This window comes from Rana temporaria, chromosome 4 (genome assembly GCF_905171775.1).
Source record: "Rana temporaria chromosome 4, aRanTem1.1, whole genome shotgun sequence".
NCBI lineage: Eukaryota > Metazoa > Chordata > Amphibia > Anura > Ranidae > Rana > Rana temporaria.
The window spans coordinates 375,961,723-375,983,351 of record NC_053492.1 but is presented as its reverse complement, the minus strand read 5'-3'; the positions used below and the strand labels follow the sequence as shown (position 1 = coordinate 375,983,351).

General features: G+C 42.0%; 2 protein-coding genes across 3 annotated transcripts in view; both read left to right on the top strand.

Moving 5' to 3' along the window:
• Positions 1 to 21,629, top strand: part of SYNDIG1 (synapse differentiation inducing 1) — a 443,483-nt gene that overhangs the window by 263,320 nt on the left and 158,534 nt on the right. The gene's annotated exons all lie outside the window — the stretch shown is intronic.
• On the top strand, positions 17,626 to 21,573 carry LOC120937618 (active breakpoint cluster region-related protein-like). The gene has a single exon (XM_040350994.1). It carries the CDS (start codon positions 17,693 to 17,695, stop codon positions 20,702 to 20,704), a length of 3,012 nt encoding a protein of 1,003 aa, XP_040206928.1. The 5' UTR covers positions 17,626 to 17,692; the 3' UTR covers positions 20,705 to 21,573.

Genomic DNA, 21,629 nt, shown 5'->3' with positions numbered 1-21,629 from the left:
GCCTAGTGACGGAACGCGTGGGGGAGGAGCCTATGTTGACGGGACTACGATCCTAGTGAGGAGACCATCACACTGAGCGGCAATCTATCTCAGAGCCTGTGTTAATCGGCGGTTTTGTGAGTTCATTACCGTCGGTGTAGTCTCTTGTCCATTGTCCTTTACTATACAGTATTGTACTATGAGGCTTGTCCTCTTTCTTTTTCTTTTTTCCTTTATATTGGAGTTTTTCTGCTTGGATCTTTTAATGGGAAAGGTCGTTGTCTGTCTAATGAGAAGCATTGAGGAGGAAACGCCAGCTGATTACCATAGGGCTGCATATGGGTTTTAACCCATAAGGAACTCATTTCAACATCTCATTGGACTTAGTAGTAATTTTCATAAGTGTTGCTATTTATACTCACTGTGTATGATTTATATTACTAACATTCACACTGTACTCACTCACCACTAGTTAATACTAGCGCTATCACTTATTCATTTCATATTAATTTGGTTTTGTTCACCTAATAGATACGCAGCTCCTATTATTTGATATTTTTTGCTGTTTTTTCCACTTTTTGTTTTATATATGGTAGCGCAGTAGTACCATTCCTCGTTAAAAACATGTGCCGGCTGGCAACAAGAGCCCTTCCTCATTCAAAAATAATCGTGGTAGCGTCACTGAGTGCACGTCCCAGACGCGTTTCGTCACAGGTTGACGTTATCAATGGGGATGTTTTATATATACTGTGATTCTGTACTTGCCAAATATGCTGCAGAAATCTCGCTCCCCTGAGTCTGGCTGCAACCATTTTATCTGTGGGCAGCTGAAGCTGCTGCCTGTTCACTTCCTGTTTACACAGACACACCTCCAAATCTGCAGCTCTCATTGGCCCTCTTATGACTCATCTCCCCTCCCTTCCTGGCAAACTCTCACAAGAGTGAGAGAGAGAGCTGTTCATGATATCATAAGCCTAGGCTTTTTACCAGACAATAAACAGGAAGTGGGCTGTATAAGGTATTTACTGGCAAAAAAATATGGTTTACTATCCAAAGTTAAAACAACAAGGGCAGAAAATGTAATAGATGGAAACATGAAAAAATGACTGAAGTTCCACTTTAACCCCAAAGTCTTTTTTATTTTACTTTAAAGCAATGTCATAATTTTATTTTATAAAGCATCTATAACTTCATAGGCAATCTCTATTTGCCAGGCCAAGTTGTATGCAACTTTAGTAAAAATGTTACTAAAAAATGCTGCTGCAAAAATGTTAAAAAAATAAATAAAGTGAACCTGTAGCTAGGATAGGGACATTCATACATTTGTATATTTATAACAAGCAGTAAATATGCTTTTAACAGCAGAAGCACTGAAGCAACCCTTTCAAGTCAATGTCAGCAGCTGATCAAAATCTGTCTCTCCCTCCCAGAGCAAATGATCTGTGTTTGCACTAGAGGTTAGGAGGCTGGAAGACTGCCAGGCTACTTATGGGAGCTGAGTTGCTGAGAGGATGATTTGATTGGTTTTAGTTCTGAAGAATGATTTCTCCATATTGCCTGCAGCTACGGAGGTCAGTGAAAGCTTGTGCTTAAGCTCATTTACTGCTTGTTAAGAAAATGCAAATACTTAAATGTTTATTGCCTGGCAACAGGTTTACTTTTAAGTGAATGTGCTTTCGTTATGTAGTGCAAAACAGCATGTTTACTTAACAGTAGCCCCAACATCTGTGCTCATCTCTAAAGAGGAGGTGCAGCCTCCCCACGAAAAAATTAAAAGTCAGCAGCTACAAATACTGCAGCTGCTGACTTTTAAAATATGGACACTTACCTGTCCAGGGAGCCTGTGATGTCGGCACCCCAGCCGATATTCGGATGGCTATCAGGTGCAGCCTCCGTTATTCCTGTTAAGGGAACCTGGCAGGGAAGCCTTTTGGCTTCACAGCCGGTTCCCTACCGTTTTTCCCTTCCCTGTTTTTGACAAGTACCGTTCCCCCACTTGTGAGAAACAGGGCCGCGGTGCCATCTCCCAGAAGTTTGGCTCCCTCCGCCGCTGGACCAATTAGAAAGCAGCAATAAAAACAGTCCAACACGTTACAGGGGACTAAAGACTCCTCCTTCATCAGGGCAGCTGGGAAAAATAGTTGTAGGATGATCCTCTTGGATGGTGCCTTTGGCACATGGATCTGGACTGTTAGAAGTCCTCAGCATCAGCTGTGTATTCAGAGGCAGTAAAGCCTTTGAACATACAGCCAGCGCTGAGGAGATCTAACAGTCCATATCCATGTGCCAAAGGCACCCTCCAACAGGATCATCCCATAACTATTTTTGCTAGCAGCCCTGATGAAGGGGGAGTCTTTATTCCCCTGAAATGCGTTGGCCACTTTTTATTGCTGAAACTTCAAATAAAATACAAATTACTTACCTCTTTTATCCCTTTTATATTGGTGTCAGTGTAGACATCCCTTTTTTTATTGGTGCGTGGCATAAAATCCCACATTCCATAGTGTTCAGTGCAAATTCCCCCTCACATTGGTGGTCATTGTAAATTTCCCATTACATTGGTGGTCAATGTAGAATCCCCCACTATATACTTGTGAAGATTTCCAGCTTTGCTCTACATGATTCAGAATTTGCCACACTGTACTGCCTCCTAACTAATCCCCCAGAATTGCCACCGATCCCAGGAGTCCTAGGATCCCTCACCTTCCCAGTCCATTGTGTGCAGGCAGTGAGGACATGATGTGCTGTAACCTTTAGCAACCAATCAGTGAGCAGTAATGATGTGCACTAACCTCTAGAAACCAATTAGTGAGTAGGAAAGACGTCCAGTAACCTCTAGCAACCAATCAGTGAGCAGTATTGATGGACAGTAATCTCTATCAACCGAAAAATGGATGTGTACCCCTGGATGCAGACAGTTTGTGTCCATGGCTGTTTATCTATCCCTGTGAACATGTGAATGCTCCACTCTGTGGTTACCAATGTACAGCCTTAAGCCTCGTACACACGGCCGAGGAACTCGACGTGCCAAACACATCGAGTTCCTCGGCCAGTTCAGCACTGAAGCCGCCGAGGAGCTCGGCGGGACGAGAGCTCCCATAGAACAACGAGGAAATAGAGAACATGTTCTCTATTTCCTCGCCGAGCTCCTCGTCGGCTTCCTCGGCCGAAAGTGTACACACGACCAGTTTCCTCGGCAGAATTCAGCCAGAAACTCGGTCGGAAGCTGAATTCTGCCGAGGAAACTGGTCGTGTGTACGAGGCCTTAGTCTGTCAGTGATTTGTACAGGCTGCTTTCCACGTCTGTATGCAAACACCTGTGATTCCTGGTCGCAGAGATCTGCTTTATGGTGTATGGCCCTCTGCACCCGTGTGACTGAGCTCTATGAAAACCTAAGTACTTTTCAAGTACCAGCCAAAAACAATAATTTTTACAAGACATGTGCACAGAATTTTTTTTCGTTTTTTTTTGTTCTGTTTCGTATCGTTCCGTAGGTTCGTTTCCGTTCGTTTTTCGTAAGTCGTCTGTTTTCCTGTTCGTTCCCGTTCGTTTTTCGTACGACGAAATTTTTTCGTATTCCGATCGTTTCGTATTTTCATTACCGTTTTATTTTCGTACATGCGGGATGGTTCGTTATTCTGTTTAATTCATGTTCGTTACTTGTTAGACAATAATTTTTGTGAATTTTCGTCAATGATTTGCATTCTGTGTTTTGGATTCCTTTTTCTGTTCGTGTTTTCGGTCGTGTGTTCATATGACATCTATGACAATTTGTTGTGGATGTCATGTGGGCATGCGACTGAAGATACGAACAGAAAAAGGATTTTCGTCATTTTGTACTTTCGTAAATATATCGCGGGGATTCGCGGCACTTTCAACACGCGGCTCATCCATATTAACGATTGTTAAGCCCCATACACTTGGTCAGACTTTTTTAACAACAAACATAAAGCGATAATTTTTCGTTCGTTCTCAGAAAATTTGTTCGTTTTTAAACTCCATCAGAAAACCATTTTTGGGTTCAAAAGTCTGGCCAACTGATCTCCCTTCAGATGAAAATCCACAGAAAAGTTTATTTGGCTTTACTGTACTACTCAGCACAAAAGAGAAGCTGCTTCACTAACTAACTACACTCACTGCCCATTCAAAAAAACGAAAATGACATCTATAATAAAAGATTTCTATTCTGTATTTTGGGTCCTTTTTCTTTTGGTGTTTTCGGTCGTGTGTTCGTGCGACATCTGTGGCAAAAGATTTGCATTCTGTTGAATCCAAAATACAAACAGAAAAAAGGAATTCAAAATACAGGGTGCGGGTCTTTTGTTGTGGATGTCGTGTGAGCATACGACTGAGGGTGCGAACAGAGAAGGGATTCAAACAGGATACAGAATGCAAATCTTTTGTTGTGGATGTCGTGTGAACATACGGCTGAGGATACGAGCAGAGAGGGGATTCAAACAGGATACAGAATGCAAATCTTTTGTTATAGATGTAATTTTTGTTCTTTTGCCGTTTTCGTTTTGTCGTATTTTCGTCAGATCGTTCGTTCGTATTTGCGGTTGTTCGTTATGCGGCTCATTCGTAATCCTGTCGTTTTCATATTTTGGTGCTTTATTTTTTTCGTATGTACACATTATTCTGCGGGTACGAAAATGAACATTTTCGTATGAAAATAACATTCGTACGAACGGGAATGCACATATCTAATTTTTACTCCACTACAGCCTGCCAAACAAAGAGAGAATTCAAATAATACAATTCCCATAACTACTCATGTGAGAATAAACCATTTGCAGATTTTAGTTTCTTGTAATTTCATTGACAGTGCATAATGTTAATGACTTGGCGTGCAAGCCCTGTGACAATAGGATATAATATCAACTAAATCAATTTTGGTTTCTTAAGGACATTAGTCTCAGCTCCTGAGTAAACATGATTTCTTTTCCATGGTACAGTGGGATCCCCGCAGTTTTACTTTGTGAATATAAATTCATTTTCATTCCAAATGCCTACACTGACCGACACATTTCCCTTAGCTGAATATCTTCTCACTGCATCTTCTCGCTGCATGAAGACTGTTTAGGATAATGTATTAAACCTTTGTGCACTTAATATTTAAAATGGATAATTCAGTCCATGATTATGTGTAAGTATATAGCATTAGTCAGTTAAAATGGAACATGACTGGTTTAGCCATAGATGCGTTTCTAATTATATAGTGTAGTGGCATAGACACACAAACACACTGAGGAGTTGAGAATCTTCACTCAAAACATTTTGTGAATATTCACTTCAATTATCCAGTCATGTGAAAAACATCTGCACATGGCTGGGTATTAAAAATGAACAATAATTTTTCTATTTGCATGACTGGATAATTAAAGTGAATACTCACAGGATTCTCAGCCATTTTTACAGCCTCATTGCTATTTACAATATCAATCCCTAAAAAATATCTTTAGTAAAACAGCACTGTGTAGCTTTTATACTTGATAGGAACTGTGGGCCAGATTCTCGTACATTTGCGGCGGCGCAACGTAACCCATTTACGTTACACTGCCGCAAGTTTTCAGTGTAAGTGCCGATCCACAAAGCACTTACCTGTAAACTTGCGGCGATGTATCGTAAACACGTCCGGCGCAAGCCCGCCCAATTCAAATGGGGCGGGTACCATTTAAATTAGGCGCGCTCCCGCGCCGGACGTTCTGCGCATGCTCCGTTCGCAATTTTCCCGACGTGCTTTGCGTGACTTACGGTGGCCCGACGTGTTTGTGAATCGCGACGTGCGTAACGTACTTACGCCGAAAAAAAAAAAATTCAAAAGCGACGCGGGAACGACAGGCATACTTTAACATGGTGGAGTAATTTTACACCATGTTAAAGCACACCTAACTTTGCGACGGGGAAAAAATACTTGCGCCGACGTAACGACGGGAAAAACCTTTGTGGATCGCCGTAACTGCTAATTTGCATACCCGACGCTGGAATACGACGCAAACTCCCCCCAGCGGCGGCCGAAGTATTGCATCCTAAGATCCGACGGTGTAAGTCAATTTCACCTGTCGGATCCTAGGGCTATCTATGCGGAACTGATTCTATGAATCAGTCGCATCGATACGACAGGAGATACGACGGTGTATCAGGAGATACGCCGTCATATCTCCTCTGTGAATCTGGCCCTACACTTTTTGATCCTTCTGTCACAACACAGGGAGGTAGATTTACCAAAGGCAAATATACTGTGCACTGAAAGTTGCTCTAAATTTGAGGGAAAGCTCTGAAATGAGGGGAAGCTCTGCTGATTTCTATCATCCAATCATGTGCAAGCAACATTTAAATGTTTTCCTTGCATATCTAGAGCAACTGCACTAGCTATCCCTAAACCACACATACCATTCAGCAGAATGTAAAAAGTAGCAACTGGTTTTGTACCCACATGGAGCAGCGAAACCTGAAGAAGTACCTATGGCATCTGTTGTATGTCCCTGTTCAGTACAGTGTGTGTTTCTCTAAAATTAGAATGCTAAATACTTTCTTTGCAGAACCCTGCTGTGCAGACACGTGACCTACCTCTGCCAGCTTTCATCCATCAGAGGGAAATCTCATCCCCTCCCACTTTACTAACTCAGGAAGGGAAGCATGACAGCACAGTAGGGCTCTGCAAAGAAGGTATTTAGCATTATAATTTTAGGAAAACACACACACTGTACTGAACAGGGAGCTAAAAAGAGAGAATCAAAGTAAAAAATACATGTGACTTTACCACTACTTTAAAGGATAAAGCAAAAGTAAAATGTAAAAATGTTTTGAGGAAAAATATACCAGTTAAAGTGTCACTAAACCCACAAACTAAACTGTCAATAAATGCTTTATTACATGCTGTTCATACTCAATCAGTCACTATGAGATTAATTTTCTGTATTTTGCAGAAAGCCTGGTTGATCCTGTTGCTCTCTATCTCCACCTTCTGTTCATGTCCCCCAATTGAGCTAGGGATTTTGCAGCTGTGGTGGCAACACTGCACATGCTCAGTTTTCAGTGAGTTTCTATGTTAAGCATTTCCTCCCTATCACATATGAACAGCCCATGTGACTATAGAGTCACACATGTGGGTTTATAGACAGTGCTAAATATATATATATAATGTTTGGGGGTTCTGAGTAATTTTCCAGAAACAAAATATAATTTTTTCATGAAGGAGAGAAGTGCCAGAATAGGCTCGGCATGGAAGTGGTTAAAGTGAAACAATGAAAGTGAAATATTCCTTTAAATTTTGTACCGGGGGGGGGGGGGGGTGGTATAGTATGCCTGTGAAGTACTGCATGTTTTTCCGTGCTTAGAACTGTCCCTGTACAAGATGTCATTTCTGAAGGGAAAAAAAAGTAATTTAAAAGTACTCCAAAAAATCCACACCAGACCCCTTATCCGAACACACAACCTGGCCGGCTGCAGGAAAAGAGGGGGAGACAAGAGAGCACCCCCCCTCCTGAACTGTACCAGGCCACATGCCCTCAACATGGGGAGGATGCTTTGGGGTCCCCCCCAAAGCACCTTGTCCCCATGTTGATGGGGACAAGGGTCTCATCCCCACAACCCTGGCCGGTGGTTGTGGGGGTCTGCGGGCAGGGGGCTTATCGGAATCTGGAAGACCCCTTTAACAAAGGGGACCCCCAGATCTTGCCCCCCCTGTGTGAAATGGTAATGGGGTACATTGTACCTCTACCATTTCACAAAAAAAAAATTTAAATTTAAAAAAAGAGAATAGCCGGTTTTTGACAATTCCTTTATTAATGTCTTCTTTCCGCACTTCTTCTTCTTCTTCTTATTATTATTATTATTATTATTATTATTATTATTATTATTATTCCTCTTCCATCTTATTCTTTTCTGCTTTCGGGTTTATTCCTCCATCTTCTTCTTCCTCTGCTTCTTTCTTCGGTCTTCTCGTCCACATGTTGCACCGGCTTCTTCTTCCCCGATTGGTTCTCCGGACGAACCGCTTCCAATTGAAGTTCGCGCTGTGTGACGCTCCTGTTCTTATGCCAGTTCTTTTATCACTGAGGACGCGGTGACCCTGCCCCCCTCTGACGCACATGTACTACACAGGGACTTCCCTATGGCTTTCCCCGTGGCGTCAGAGGGGGGTGGGGTCACCGGATGATGCCGCGTCCTCAGTGATAAAAGAACTGACATAAGAACAGGAGCGTCACACAGCGGGAACTTCAATTGGAAGCGGGTCGTCCGGGGTTCCCCTTAATATCCATACCAGACCTGAAGGGCCTGGTAATTGAATTTGGGGGGACCCCCACGCTTTTTTTTATATGAATGAATTTTCTCTGAATTGCCGGGACCCAACAATTCATTATAGCCGCGAGTGATTTTAAATGACTTTTTTTCCTTCAGAATTTCATTTTGTGTAGGGACAGTTCTAACCACGGGAAACATGCACTAATTTACAGGCACACTATATACCCCCCCCCCCCCCCCCAGATATGAAATTATAAGGAATATTTCACTTTTATAGTTTCACTTTAAGCATTATTAAATTCACTGCTCCTGAAAAAAGTCTGTTTTAAAAAAAAATGGCATTGATACATGTCCTCTCAGACTAGACTTATGTCCCCAAACACTTTTTAGGACAAACACTTGCCTATTAACCTTTAAAATGAACACTTTTGATTTCTCCCATAGACTTCTAAAGGGAGTTCGGCGGCTTTACATATTTATTATTGCATTGCCCCCGCTGCTGCGCCGGTTCATACACTCAATTAATGATTTATCTGGCGCACCAATTAAGCCATGCACCGGCGCAGCGCATTGTTTATAGTAAATTAGCCACATTGACTATTTATTTTTACTTTGTATTCCCAAGGCTGTTTTTCTTTTTTTTTTTTGAACATGTGACCAGTAGCAGAGAAGTACCTCCTGCTTATGTTTCCCTACAGACATACTCGGAAATAGCTGGGTCATGTGACAGCTGTATATCGATTAGGAAAAAGACACTTTTTTTTATTAAAATAATTACAGTACCATCATCCACTTACAGAAATAGAAGGGACAATGTAAATTAAAGTGTGTGTTTATTATAACTTTAAGGAGAACAGCTATAATAAATAACTGGAGTCTGCCCGTCCACATCTTAAAGTCAGCACATGTCACAATTTTCCATAGAAAACCAAGGCACGCAGCAAGTAAACACTGTACTGGCCCCAGGCAGAATGGCATAATATTTCTTCAAAATAGAGGTGCACTTTTCATATGCTTTAATGCTACAGAGAACAGAGAGGCCAAACTCATTTTTCTTTCTAAGGTGTACTTATCCTTTAAGTTGCTACCCAAACTGTCCTTAAGATTTTGCAGTGTGCCGAGCCATTTAATGTGTCATATGCACAGGGATGGTGAAAGGGCATATAACACCTAATCCTGACAACCTAAGCAAATTGTTCCTCAATCTTCCTCCTTGAAACATTTTATTAAGAGAATAATACATAGTGGTACTCCTTCTGCTCTCATCCTTAACAAAAGCTGTGAAGCTTTTGAAAGCAATTCCGTGAAAATTATTGCTGTTGTATGCAGCTCTGTTAAATGGAGGGAAAAATGATTTTTTTTAGACAGAATATGAGCTAATCTTTTTGCATGAGACATGGCAGAATATATGTGCATTGGTATTCACTGTAACAGGAACCTGTGCTGAATCAGTTTATTTTAGCACAAAATATCTGCTACTTTATTATACCATTATGCAGCCAGAATGTTACACGAAAACTAAGTTCTAGGAAGAAACAAAAAATAACTGTTTATAGTTTATAAAATATCAGAAGTACAGCACCCATGAGGATCTTTATGACTTTTCCACATCAGTGCTTATAGCTCATTGGTACATGTTTAACTGCACCCAGGAGTCTCACTGGGCATTGTAATAGAGGTTGGACAAGCACCATATATGACATAGATGTAGTAGACAATATCTATTTACCTTTATATTAAAATCGACAGTGACGATTTAAGCTCATTATAATGTTTCTGGAGCTAATGGAACTGCAGGTGTAGAGAATATCTGCATCCCTGAATTCTACCTAGTGCCTATTTTGGCTAAAGGGTGACAAGTGGAAAGGCACCAAGATTATAGGAAGCGTGTTTCATGTTGCCTATGTTATTACAGTGTTAAACTTAATGGGTAACTAAAAAAATAGCAAATAAAATATAGTATAACCACTTAAGACTTTATGCAGGTAAAGGACCTGGCCAGTTTTTGCGATTCGGCACTGCGTCACTTTAACTGACAATTGCGCGGTCGTGCGATGTGGCTCCCAAACAAAATTGGCGTCCTTTTTTTCCACAAAGAGAGCTTTCTTTTGGTGGTATTTGATCACCTCTGCGGTTTTTATTTTTTGCGCTATAAACAAAAATAGAGCGACAATTTTGGAAAAAATTCAATATTTGTTACTTTTTGCTATAATAAATATCCCCCAAAAAGATATAAAAAAAAATTTTTTTCCTCAATTTAGGCCGATACGTATTCTTCTACCTATTCTTGGTAAAAAAAAAAACGCAAAAAGCGTTTATCGATTGGTTTGCGCAAAATTTATAGCGTTTACAAAATAGGAAGATAGTTTTATTGCATTTTTATTAATTATTTATTTTTTACTACTAATGGCGGCGATCAGCGATTTTTTTTTTTTCGTGACTGCGACATTATGGCGGACACATCGGACAATTTTGACACATTTTTGGGACCATTGTCATTTTCACAGCAAAAAATGCTATAAAAATGCATTGTTTACTGTGAAAATGACAATTGCAGTTTAGGAGTTAACCACTAGGGGGCGCTGTAGGGGTTATGTGTGACCTCATATGTTTTTCTACCTGTAGGGGGGCAGGGCTGGACGTGTGATGTCATTGATCGTGTTTCCCTATATTAGGGAACACACGATCAATGAAGCTGCCACTGTGAAGAACGTGAAGCTGTGTTTACACACAGCTCTCCCCGTTCTTCAGCTCCGGGGACCGGTCGCGGGACTCCGACGGCGATCGTGTTCACGGGTCCCGCGGCTGCGGTCACGGAGCTTCGGATCGGGTCGTGGGCGCGCGCCCGCGACCCACGGCTGGGCACTTAAAGAGGACGTACAGGTACGTGCTTGTGCCCAGCCGTGCCATTCTGCCGACGTATATCTGCAGGAGGCGGTCCTTAAGTGGATAATATATATTGAGCCTCTCCCAGCCCCGGTATGTCCATTCAGCCCTGTCCACCTTTAGGAGATCCCTAAAAACTCATTTATTCAAGGAAGCCTATCCCACACCCACCTAACAACTGTCCCATAGCCACCCCCATCAAATCATTCTCTGCAGCTATTACCTTTTGTTCCACTACCCCCTCCCTTTAGTATGTTAGCTCTACGAGCAGGGCCCTTCTGTACCTTCTGTATTGAACTGTACTGTAATTGTGCTGTCCCCCATATACATTGTAAAGTGCTGTGTAAACTGTTGGTGCGATATAAATCGTGTATAATAATACTAATATATTACTAAAGACAAATAGGCTGTTCACTTTGCAAGGGAATTTTTCTTTAGCTTGCATGTGATGAAAATGTACTTTGCAAAGAATACCCAATCACTTGCAAAAAAAATATATATATATTATTTTTGCTTGCACATGATTTGGATGATAGACGTCAGACGTTTTTTACTTCATTTACTAAGCTAATGGAACGCTTTCTTTCAAAGTGCACAACCTACTTGCCTGCTCACTTTGCAAATCAACCCTTTTGTAAATAAACCCTAATGCTGTAAATTTTGGAAGATAACTTCACATTAAAAGCAATTATGCCGCGTACACAAAAATGACGTTTTTAATGGTCTAGAAAAAACAAAGTTTTTTTCAACCCAATCATTAAAACGGCCTTTCCTACACACGACCTTGAAAAAAAAATGCTCTAGCAAAGCGCGGTGACGTACAACGGCACTATAAAGGGGAAGTTCCATGCGGATGGCGCCACCCTTGGGGCTGCTTTTGCTGATTTTGTGTTAGTAAAAGTTTGGTGAGAGACGATTTGCGCTTTTCAGTCTGTTACAGCGTGATGAATGTGCTATCTCCATTATGAACGCTAGTTTTCCAGAGCAAGCGCTCCTGTCTCATAACTCGCTTCTGAGCATGCGCGTTTTTTTCACGTTGTTAAAGCCCACACACGACCATTTTTTACGACGTTAAAAATGACAATGTTAAAAACGTTGTGAAAAATTACAGCATGTTCGAAATTTTTAATGCCCATTTTTTACATCGTGAAACATGCTCTGGAGACCACAGACAATCGTTTTTAATGACATTTAAAAAAAACCGTAATTTTTTACAACCCGAAAAACGGTCGTGTGTACGCGGCATTAGAGATGTCAGGTATGGCTTGTTTTATATCTCTGTAAACAGTCAATGTACCTATGTTTGGACAGGTGCACTTTAGGACAAAATGAACAATATAAGTTACATTTTACTTGGAAAGGTCAGATATATGAGTACAATTTTTTTTTTCCTACATGTAAGTCTTTTAACTAACAGTAAAATGCCAAGGTATCTCAAAATATAAATACGTGGGAAAACGTATGGCTTGCCTTTTATAAGTTCTACAAAACATTAGGTTCAATTCATTAGATTCTACAGCATGTATTATTTGCTATAGAGACCAATATTTTCAGACCCCATTGGCTTTCACTGCTGAGAATAACAATCTTTATTTAAATTAATGACCATTATTGCTCAGTCAATTAAGCATATTTTGCGTTTGCCATTCATGTATTGCTATCTAGTTTATATTCACCCACGCAGTATCCCCATCAACCACACAACCTCCTCCCTGTCAAATTGCGGCCATTTGTAAGTTTCCTGTTTCCTGTTACTGAAAAAGGTTACAAAGTCATGACTCTGTGACCTGTTTTTTTCCCTGTTCATCTCTGGAAACTATTTTACCAGCAATAACCAGCAAAAGTCAACAGATCATGACTATCTACACCTGAAATGTTTTCAGTCCTCTCTTAGGGGATGCATTAACTGCAGAATAAAAATCAATTTAAAATAAGTAGAGATAATTTACTCCACATAAGCCTTTGAGCTGTATGCATTCTTTCCATCCTGTCAAAGGATCCCTTATGATTAGTGGAAAACCATTCTTTTCTTTAGAAATCGGTAATAATTATCACACATGAGTAATCACTAACTGGTCCTACGTAGCTCCTTCATGTGGTCATCTGACTGTCATTTGACTACTTTTTCTGCAATAAAAGTTCAAATGTTAAAAGTTAACCTGTATGGACAGACATATTGCCTTTGCAATTGCACAAAGGACAAAATGACAAAAAGATGGTCCATCAAGGGACGAGGAAACCTACATGGGAGGGGCAGAGTAAAAGGAAGATCAGACAAGAGAAAACATTGTTTTACTTTCAAAGTATTTTATTTTCAAAAAATAAGAAATAATATAAAGACAATAAATCACAATACATCTTAGTGTAATCAAGATACCTCACAGAGAGATATAGCAAAAAAGAAAGGATAACCAACAACCAATAAGCGAATATAAACGGAAGAACAGGTAAAAATAAAAAGAAAGGAAAAAAAAGGGAACAAAAAACATTGGAGATACAAGAATATTGGTTAGGGTAGCTTAAGAATTAAATAGGAGGCTAGACTATGCCTAAGAGGCCCCTTAAATGCTAGCCATATGAGGAACGGATATCCCTATCTCTTGAAGACATTGGCCCGGATTCACAAAGCACTTACACCGACGTATCACGAGATACGCCGCGTAAGTGTAAATTTGCGTCGTCATATCTATGCGCCATGCCCACAGAACTAGATACGCCTGAAAAAAGGCTTTCTCCGACCGACGTAACTTTCCTACGCCGGCGTATCGTGGGCGCATATTTACGCTGGCCGCCTCATTGCAAATATACAAATGAGGGAGATATGTCGATTCACGAATGTAGTTGCGCCCGGCGCATAATATACGCGGTTTACGTCCGACGTAAAGTTATTCGCCATCTATGAGGCACAACTCATGCAAAGATATGGACCAGGGAACAGCCCTCGTATTTTACGTCGTTTACGTAGTAGTACGTGAATAGGGCTGGGCGTAGGTTACGTTCACGTCGTAGGCAGTGATCCGTCGTATCTTAGGGAGTAGTTTCATTTTAAGTACTTGTCTGTCACTCGGCCCATCATTAGCATGGGGTCACGCCTCATTAGCATGGCTCACGCCCACTTCCACCTACGCTGGCTTACGCCGAGGAAACCCAGCGTATCTTTAACAGCGAGTGGGAGCGAGTGCTTTGTGAATACTGTGCTTGCCGCTCTGCGCTACGCCGGCGTAGCCTAAAAAAGATACGCTACGCCGGCATAAATATGCGCCGATGTATGTGAATCTGGGCCATTGTTTTAATACCTGCTGCTTGGTTGTCCTATTTATTTTAACCTTTTCTAAGAGAAATATTGGCGTTGCTAGTGCTGTTTGATTCTGAAAGTGTGAGTTGCCTTTTATGATTATCCTCTTCAGTACTTTCTGATTCACTGACCTGGAGGAAATATGCATATCAGGAAAATCGGAAATGTTATTGATTTTAACTACTGAATTAAAAAGACCCTTTAACTAACTTTAAAATTTCAATTAAAAGCACAATGAAATCAAGTATAATAAATTCTTGCTTAGAGTGTTTTCCTTCCCATAAATTATTTTGTATTAATTTGTAATGTGCCTCTGTACTTCCTTGGGATTCGGGAATTGATACTCCAGAAAGTGTCAGTTCCTTGTCACAGTCCCCTCCTTTCATGCATGTCATAGCTTTCTCCTCTTTTGAAAGTGTCTAATTAAAATCGGTGCTGGCCCAACCCATCTGACTGCCCCTTCACCTACAAGTCCCATCATGACTCTTACTCTTACTATCCCTCATGGGACTTGTATTTCTGCAACAGCTGGAGGTCCGCTAATTGCATTTCCCTGCTGTCGAGTATCATGTGAGTGACAGCTTTGAGTCTGCTGGGACTTCCCAAACTAGATGGCACCACTCTCAGGAGTTTTGGATGACGTTTACAACTAAATAACATGCCAAAAATATGCTGAATGCACATACAATCTTTTTTATTTATTTAGGAACATTTTCAGTTCATATAAAGAGAAAATGACAATAAATACAGTTCTACAATGCTTCCTTAGGAAAGAGTAAGTCATAGTGATCAGTCAACAACAAATAGTAACATATCATGTATATGTACAGAGACAAGTGATTCAGTGAAATTTGGAGTTGAGTTGTAGACCTAGCCAGGGCGCTGACAGGACAGCGAGCATATAAATGTCGGCTAGAGAACAAAATTGTATTGGGAGGTTAGTTGAAGTGAGAGTGAATTCAGGGGGAAAAAAGGAGGAAGAGAAGAAGAGAAGAAAACAGGAAGTAGGAGAGTATCCAATGGCCCCTGGGATCTGTTGGGATCCGCAAGTCCACCATCCAATCCTGGGGCATAAAGAGAAGCCCCTGTTACTATCCATAGTCAAGGAGGATATTCCATGATATGTCACAGCTCCTATACTTTATTACAGTATGTTTGTCAAGAGAGTCATTGAAGATTGGCTGTTAAGTTTTTCATCCTTTGGATTTCTCGGATCCTAGCATGAAGCTCTGTCAGAGAGTGTTGGAATGTTGTTTCCATTTAAGTGCTACCATGAAACTATGTGACAGCAGTCACTTAGTTTTAGAGAACTTAGTAGGGGATAAACCCAATAGATATGTTTTAGGCATGTTAAGGCACATATAATATTATTTGCATATTGTATTTAAAAAGAATGGTCTGGTGCAAGGGCCTCTTTAACCACTTAGTTTTACTGCTACAGGACAGCAGTTCTATGCCGGATCATGTATATATATGTGATCCGACTCTTCTGGGTAGGAGGCGCGCATGCTCCCCGCCAGCAGCTCGCTCCCACTGTGATAATACACAGAGGAAGCATGTTGGCGGGAACAAATTCCACATCTTCCCCTAGTAAAAACTCTCCCAAAGTGTAGTAAAACACTGGTTAGGCACACAGTTAACCCTTTGATCGCCATTGATGTTAACACCTTCGCAGACATGCCAATGACATGTCATTAGTACAGTGACTCTGCATATTTTATAGCACTGATCACTGTATTAGTGTCACTGGTCCCCAAAAAGTGTCAGAAGTGTCAGTTAGTGTCCAAATGTCTGCTGCAATATCACAGTCTCACTATAAGACACTAATGAACTCTAATTTGTGGATAAAAAAGGACATATATTTTATTTGGGTACAGCAAATGCACAACCACACAATTGTCAGTTAAAGTAAGGCAGTGCCATATCGCAAAAAAAAATTAAATTGCCTGGTTATGAAGGGGGTAAATATTCTGGAGGTCAATTGGTTAGGAGAGCTAGCATGATATTCAAGCAAGTAGCAATTTTACAATTGAAAAGTCTGCAGTGGCAGATTTTTTTCTAGGAAAGTTTCCTTAGCTTGCTGGGAAAAATCTTGGGCTTAGAGGATTTATGAAAGTAACCAGGTGTACCGATCATTATTCATTTTCCCAGAAGTAAGACAACAATGGAGCTGTCTTCCCACAGTGTTCTCTCCTACTTTTTACATTTTGTTAAACATGCAAGCTTAGGCATATACACCCATTTGTGACATAAACAGTGGGAACAATAATTTGAGAACAGTAAGATCATGTAGGTAGGTTTGCATAATTCTACTTATGATACAAAAGTGACAGCGTTCACAAAATACATTCTTCAGCAGTACAGTTTGTTCAGTGTTGGATCTGTATCCAGAAATTCAAATGAATAGCTCTTTATGATATTTATTGAGCAGGAAGATCACAAAACACTTTTGCAGAAAATCTTGAGAAAGTTTAAAATAATAAAATCGTCAAAGTGACTGACTGCCAGTCAAAATGTCAGCCTAATGATTTCATTATGCAACATATGTTGCTGGCAGTTTTATAAACATCTGTTCTACGTTTCTAATTTCATTTATAAGTAAATTTAGTGCCTGTAAAAAAAAAACATTCAAATTGATGGATCATCTCTTCAAAATAATTAGAAAGTAAGGCTTAATTTGCAGATCTAACGCTGCAGCTTAGATTAGTTTTCCCTTAATGCTGAAGCTATGTCATCTATGTGTATAAAGATATGGATACACAAACTCTCTGTACAATTACAGAATGTAGCTGTGGGATCTCAGTGCTAATTCACTCTGTTTTTCTGAATATAACTTTCAGGAAGTACTTGTATTAGCCGTCAGAGGTCTTATTTAAAGAAAAAGGAAAGTTTGTTGGTGCAAAGTGATTAGCTCAGGCATGTCCAAAGTCCGGCCTGCAAGCCAAATGCGGCCCGCGTTCCAGTTTAGTACGGCCCCCCTGGTGATTTGGAGATTTTTTATATATATATATATATATATATATATATATGTAGCGCTACCCCCGAAGGAGCCGCTGATTTGTTATTGGGATCGGCATATTGAGTTACCTTAATGTGGCGTATGGGTGTAGTTGGAGAACAAAGCAGTGAGCGAAGGTCCAGACAGTGAATAAAGGGTTTTCCAATGCTTTATTTCCTGGCCAACTCGGCCAACATCAACTTCAAATGGGAAGAGGAAAGTTTGTGCGGCTGTGTGAGGGATGGTGGTCGCCGCGCTCGGTGCTCTGTGATCCCGGTAGACAGACATGTGGGACCCGGAGGAGTTCGCGGCACATTGGCGGGCGGAGTTCCCGGGGGAGGAGGCTCCAGTGATGGAGCTGAGCTCGGTGGATGATATGCGGCTTGAGCTGGAGCGGTGCCGGGAGAAGCTGAAGAAGCTGCAACAAGTTCTGGCCGAGGAGAAGTTCAAAGTGTTTTACCTGGAGAGCGCCCTGAGCCGGGCCGGAGCCAAACCCGTCCCCCGCCAGAGGTCCAAGGTGCCCCCACCACCCCCTCCTAAGAGGGTGACCGTCCGAGAGACCCCCATCCCGGACCGGGACTTCCTCCACCCCGACACCGAGAGATTCGTCCTCAGCAACCTCATCACCGGCCTGGAAGACGGCACCCCCCCGGGACACCTCCGCCGGAGAGGATTAGGGGGACTGTACCGGGAATCCCCCGGACACAGCTCACCGGAGAGGAACAGCAACGGATACCTGAGCTCCGACCGGGACGATGACGACTCCATAGATTTCAACTACGGAACTGACCATTACGATGCTGAGGGGAATGAGGAGCAAAAGAGCTCCCGCGAGGGCTCGGAGACCATGCCCTACATCGATGAATCTCCCACCATGTCTCCACAACTCAGTGCCAGGAGTCAAGACAGCGTCGATGGGGTCTCACCCACTCCAACTGAGGGATTACTTCCAGAGGGAGAAAGCGAGTCGGATAAAGGGCTGTTAATGAGAAAACTTGTCTTGTCTGGTGTTCTGGCAAGTGAGGAGATCTATATAAACCAACTGGAAGCTCTGCTTTTGCCCATGAAGCCACTGAAGGCCACTGCCACAACGTCACAGCCTGTTTTAACCATGCAACAAATAGATGCCATTTTTTACAAAGTCCAAGATATCTACGAAATCCATAAGGACTTTTATGACACCCTTTATCCTTGTGTTCAGGAGTTTGACAACAAGACAACTGTCGGGCATCTCTTTCAGAAACTGGTCAGTCAGCTGGGAATATACAAGGCCTTTGTTGACAACTACAAGTGTGCCCTGGAGACTGCGGAGAAGTGTGGCCAATGTAATAACCAGTTCAATAAAATCTCAGAGGATCTGAAGGTGAAAGGACCAAAGGATTCGAAGGAGCAGCCAACGTCTGTTACCATGGAAGCTCTGCTGTACAAGCCTATAGATCGTGTGACCCGGAGTACTTTAGTTCTGCATGATCTTCTTAAACATACGCCTGCTGACCACCCGGACTATCCCTTGCTACAAGATGCTCTACGTATCTCCCAGAATTTCCTCTCTAGTATCAATGAGGACATCGATCCCAGGAGAACTGCTGTCACAACACCTAAGGGAGAGACCCGGCAACTAATTAAAGATGGTTTCTTGGTGGAACTCTCAGAAAATTCCCGCAAGCTGCGTCACCTCTTCTTGTTTACAGACCTCCTGCTCTGTGCCAAGCTCAAGAAGACAGCTGTTGGCAAGCACCAGCAGTATGACTGCAAGTGGTACATTCCTTTGGCGGATCTGGTGTTCCCCTCTGCGGAGGAGTCTGAGCCCATTCCTCAACTTCACGCTACACCTGACCATGAGATTGAAGATATGAAAGCAAAGATCTCAGTTCTGAAAAGTGAGATCCAAAAAGAAAAGAAGTCCAACAAGGGATCAAGTCGTGCTATTGAGCGGCTGAAGAAAAAGATGTTTGAATATGAATCCTGGCTTCTGCTGTTCTCTCCTACCATCCCTTTCAGAATCCACAACAAGAATGGCAAGAGCTACCTCTTCCTGCTGTCATCAGAGTATGAGCGATCAGAGTGGAGAGAAGCTATTCAGAAGCTGCAGAAGAAAGATTTACAAGCATTTGCACTTAGTACTTTGGAGCTCCAGGTACTTACCGGGTCCTGCTTTAAGCTGCGAACAGTTCATAACATGCCAATAATCAGCAATAAAGATGATGATGAATCTCCTGGACTGTACGGTTTCCTGCATGTGATTGTTCACACTGCCAAAGGATTCAGCCAACCTGCCAATCCCTACTGCACATTAGAAGTGGATTCCTTTGGTTATTTTGTCAGCAAAGCTAAAACCAGAGTGTTCCGTGACACTACTGAGCCTGAGTGGAATGAGGAATTTGAAATTGAGCTGGAAGGTTCACAATATCTGCGGATCTTATGTTATGAAAAGTGCTATGATAAAAGTAAGATCAACAAAGACAACAATGAGATTGTGGACAGGATTATGGGCAAAGGACAGATTCTGCTGGATCCCCAAGCAGTGCAAAGCAAGAACTGGCATGTGGACGTCATAGAGATGAATGGGATTAAAGTAGAGTTTTCTATGAAGTTCAGCAGCCGGGATATGAGCTTGAAAAGGACGCCCTCTAAGAAGCAGACAGGCGTTTTTGGAGTTAAAATCAGCGTAGTGACAAAGCGTGAGCGATCCAAGGTGCCATATATAGTACGTCAATGTATAGAGGAGGTCGAAAAGCGTGGCATTGAGGAGGTCGGGATATACAGGATATCTGGAGTAGCCACTGACATTCAGGCCTTGAAAGCTGCTTTTGATGCTAACAATAAAGACATCCTGATGATGCTTAGTGACATGGACATTAATGCCATAGCTGGGACATTAAAATTGTATTTCCGTGAGCTCCCTGAACCACTCCTTACAGACAGACTGTACTTGGCTTTCATGGAAGGAATTGCTCTGTCTGATCCAGCTGCCAAGGAGAATTGCATGATGCACCTTCTTCGGTCCTTGCCCGACCCCAACCTCATGACCTTCCTCTTCCTGCTTCAGCATTTGAAAAGGGTCGCAGAGAAAGAACCAATCAACAAGATGTCACTCCATAATTTAGCCACGGTCTTTGGGCCAACCTTACTGAGACCATCTGAGGTGGAGAGTAAAGCGCACACGAATCTGGCGTCTGATATCTGGTCACATGACGTGATGGCACAGGTACAGGTTCTGCTCTATTACCTGCAGCACCCACCGATCAGCTTCTCTGAGTTGAAGAGGAACACTCTGTACTACTCTACAGATGTGTGAGCATGCACTTCTGCCATCCAGGAGAAGACGGGGCGGCTCTGCTCCTCTCTGTAAATTAGGCAAGAGACATTGTGAGGAGAGCAGAGTAGTTGGATGTTGCCACCCAGAGCGCCTCTTAACCTGCTCTTGTGCATTTCTTGAATTTTGTACAGAATGGAAGGAATGAACCAGCACTGTGCTCCCCGTGTAACGAGCTGTATTTTGTATATTGGTGTTCAGGCATTATTTTATGTAGGAGCCAGAAGCGTAGGTGGAGCAGAGCTTCGGAGAGCATTCTTTGTCCTCCACACTCCTCGGCGTGTGAGAACTTTCACAAACTTTCCGTAACTCCGCTGACCTTAAAGGTCTTTTATCCTGTTATATTCTTGTGCTGGAGACTGCAGCCTGCACTGTATCCTTCCTCACCTTGGGGACCACAGGGGCCAAACTCTGCTCATGCCCACCGGACAATTTCACAGGACAGTTCTGCCACTTTTGCCAGGCACAGACTCACGGAATGTGAGTGGGCTCTCAACCTTACATTTTTAAATATAATTAGTTGCCATGACGTTCTCTTCTTCTCTTGTCCTCCTATTGTGAATGAAAGTGCTTCTTGGTTCTCTTTAATTTACTTTCCCTGGTGGAGCTGTCACTTGTGATGTTGCTGCTTTGAGAAGGTGGTACGTTTCTGTTACTGCGCACGACTTCTTGAAATGACTGGTATATGGACTCTTTTGTACTTGGAGAAATGTACCCTTGTTGGACCAAACATTCAGTCCAAGGAGACCAGTTGTTCCAATGAAACCAAAACCCATCCAAGTCTCTGCAGATATTACATTTGACTATTTTGACAGTTTAAATTATAAAGACAAATGGTCATCACAATGCAATGTGTTTGCTATATTTTTGTTTCTTGAAAAATGTCCTTTATCAGCTTCGTTCATAA

Bases quoted from the DNA above. Each gene is read 5' to 3' on its own strand.
- LOC120937618 (XM_040350994.1), top strand. From the start codon at position 17,693: ATGTGGGACCCGGAGGAGTTCGCGGCACATTGGCGGGCGGAGTTCCCG.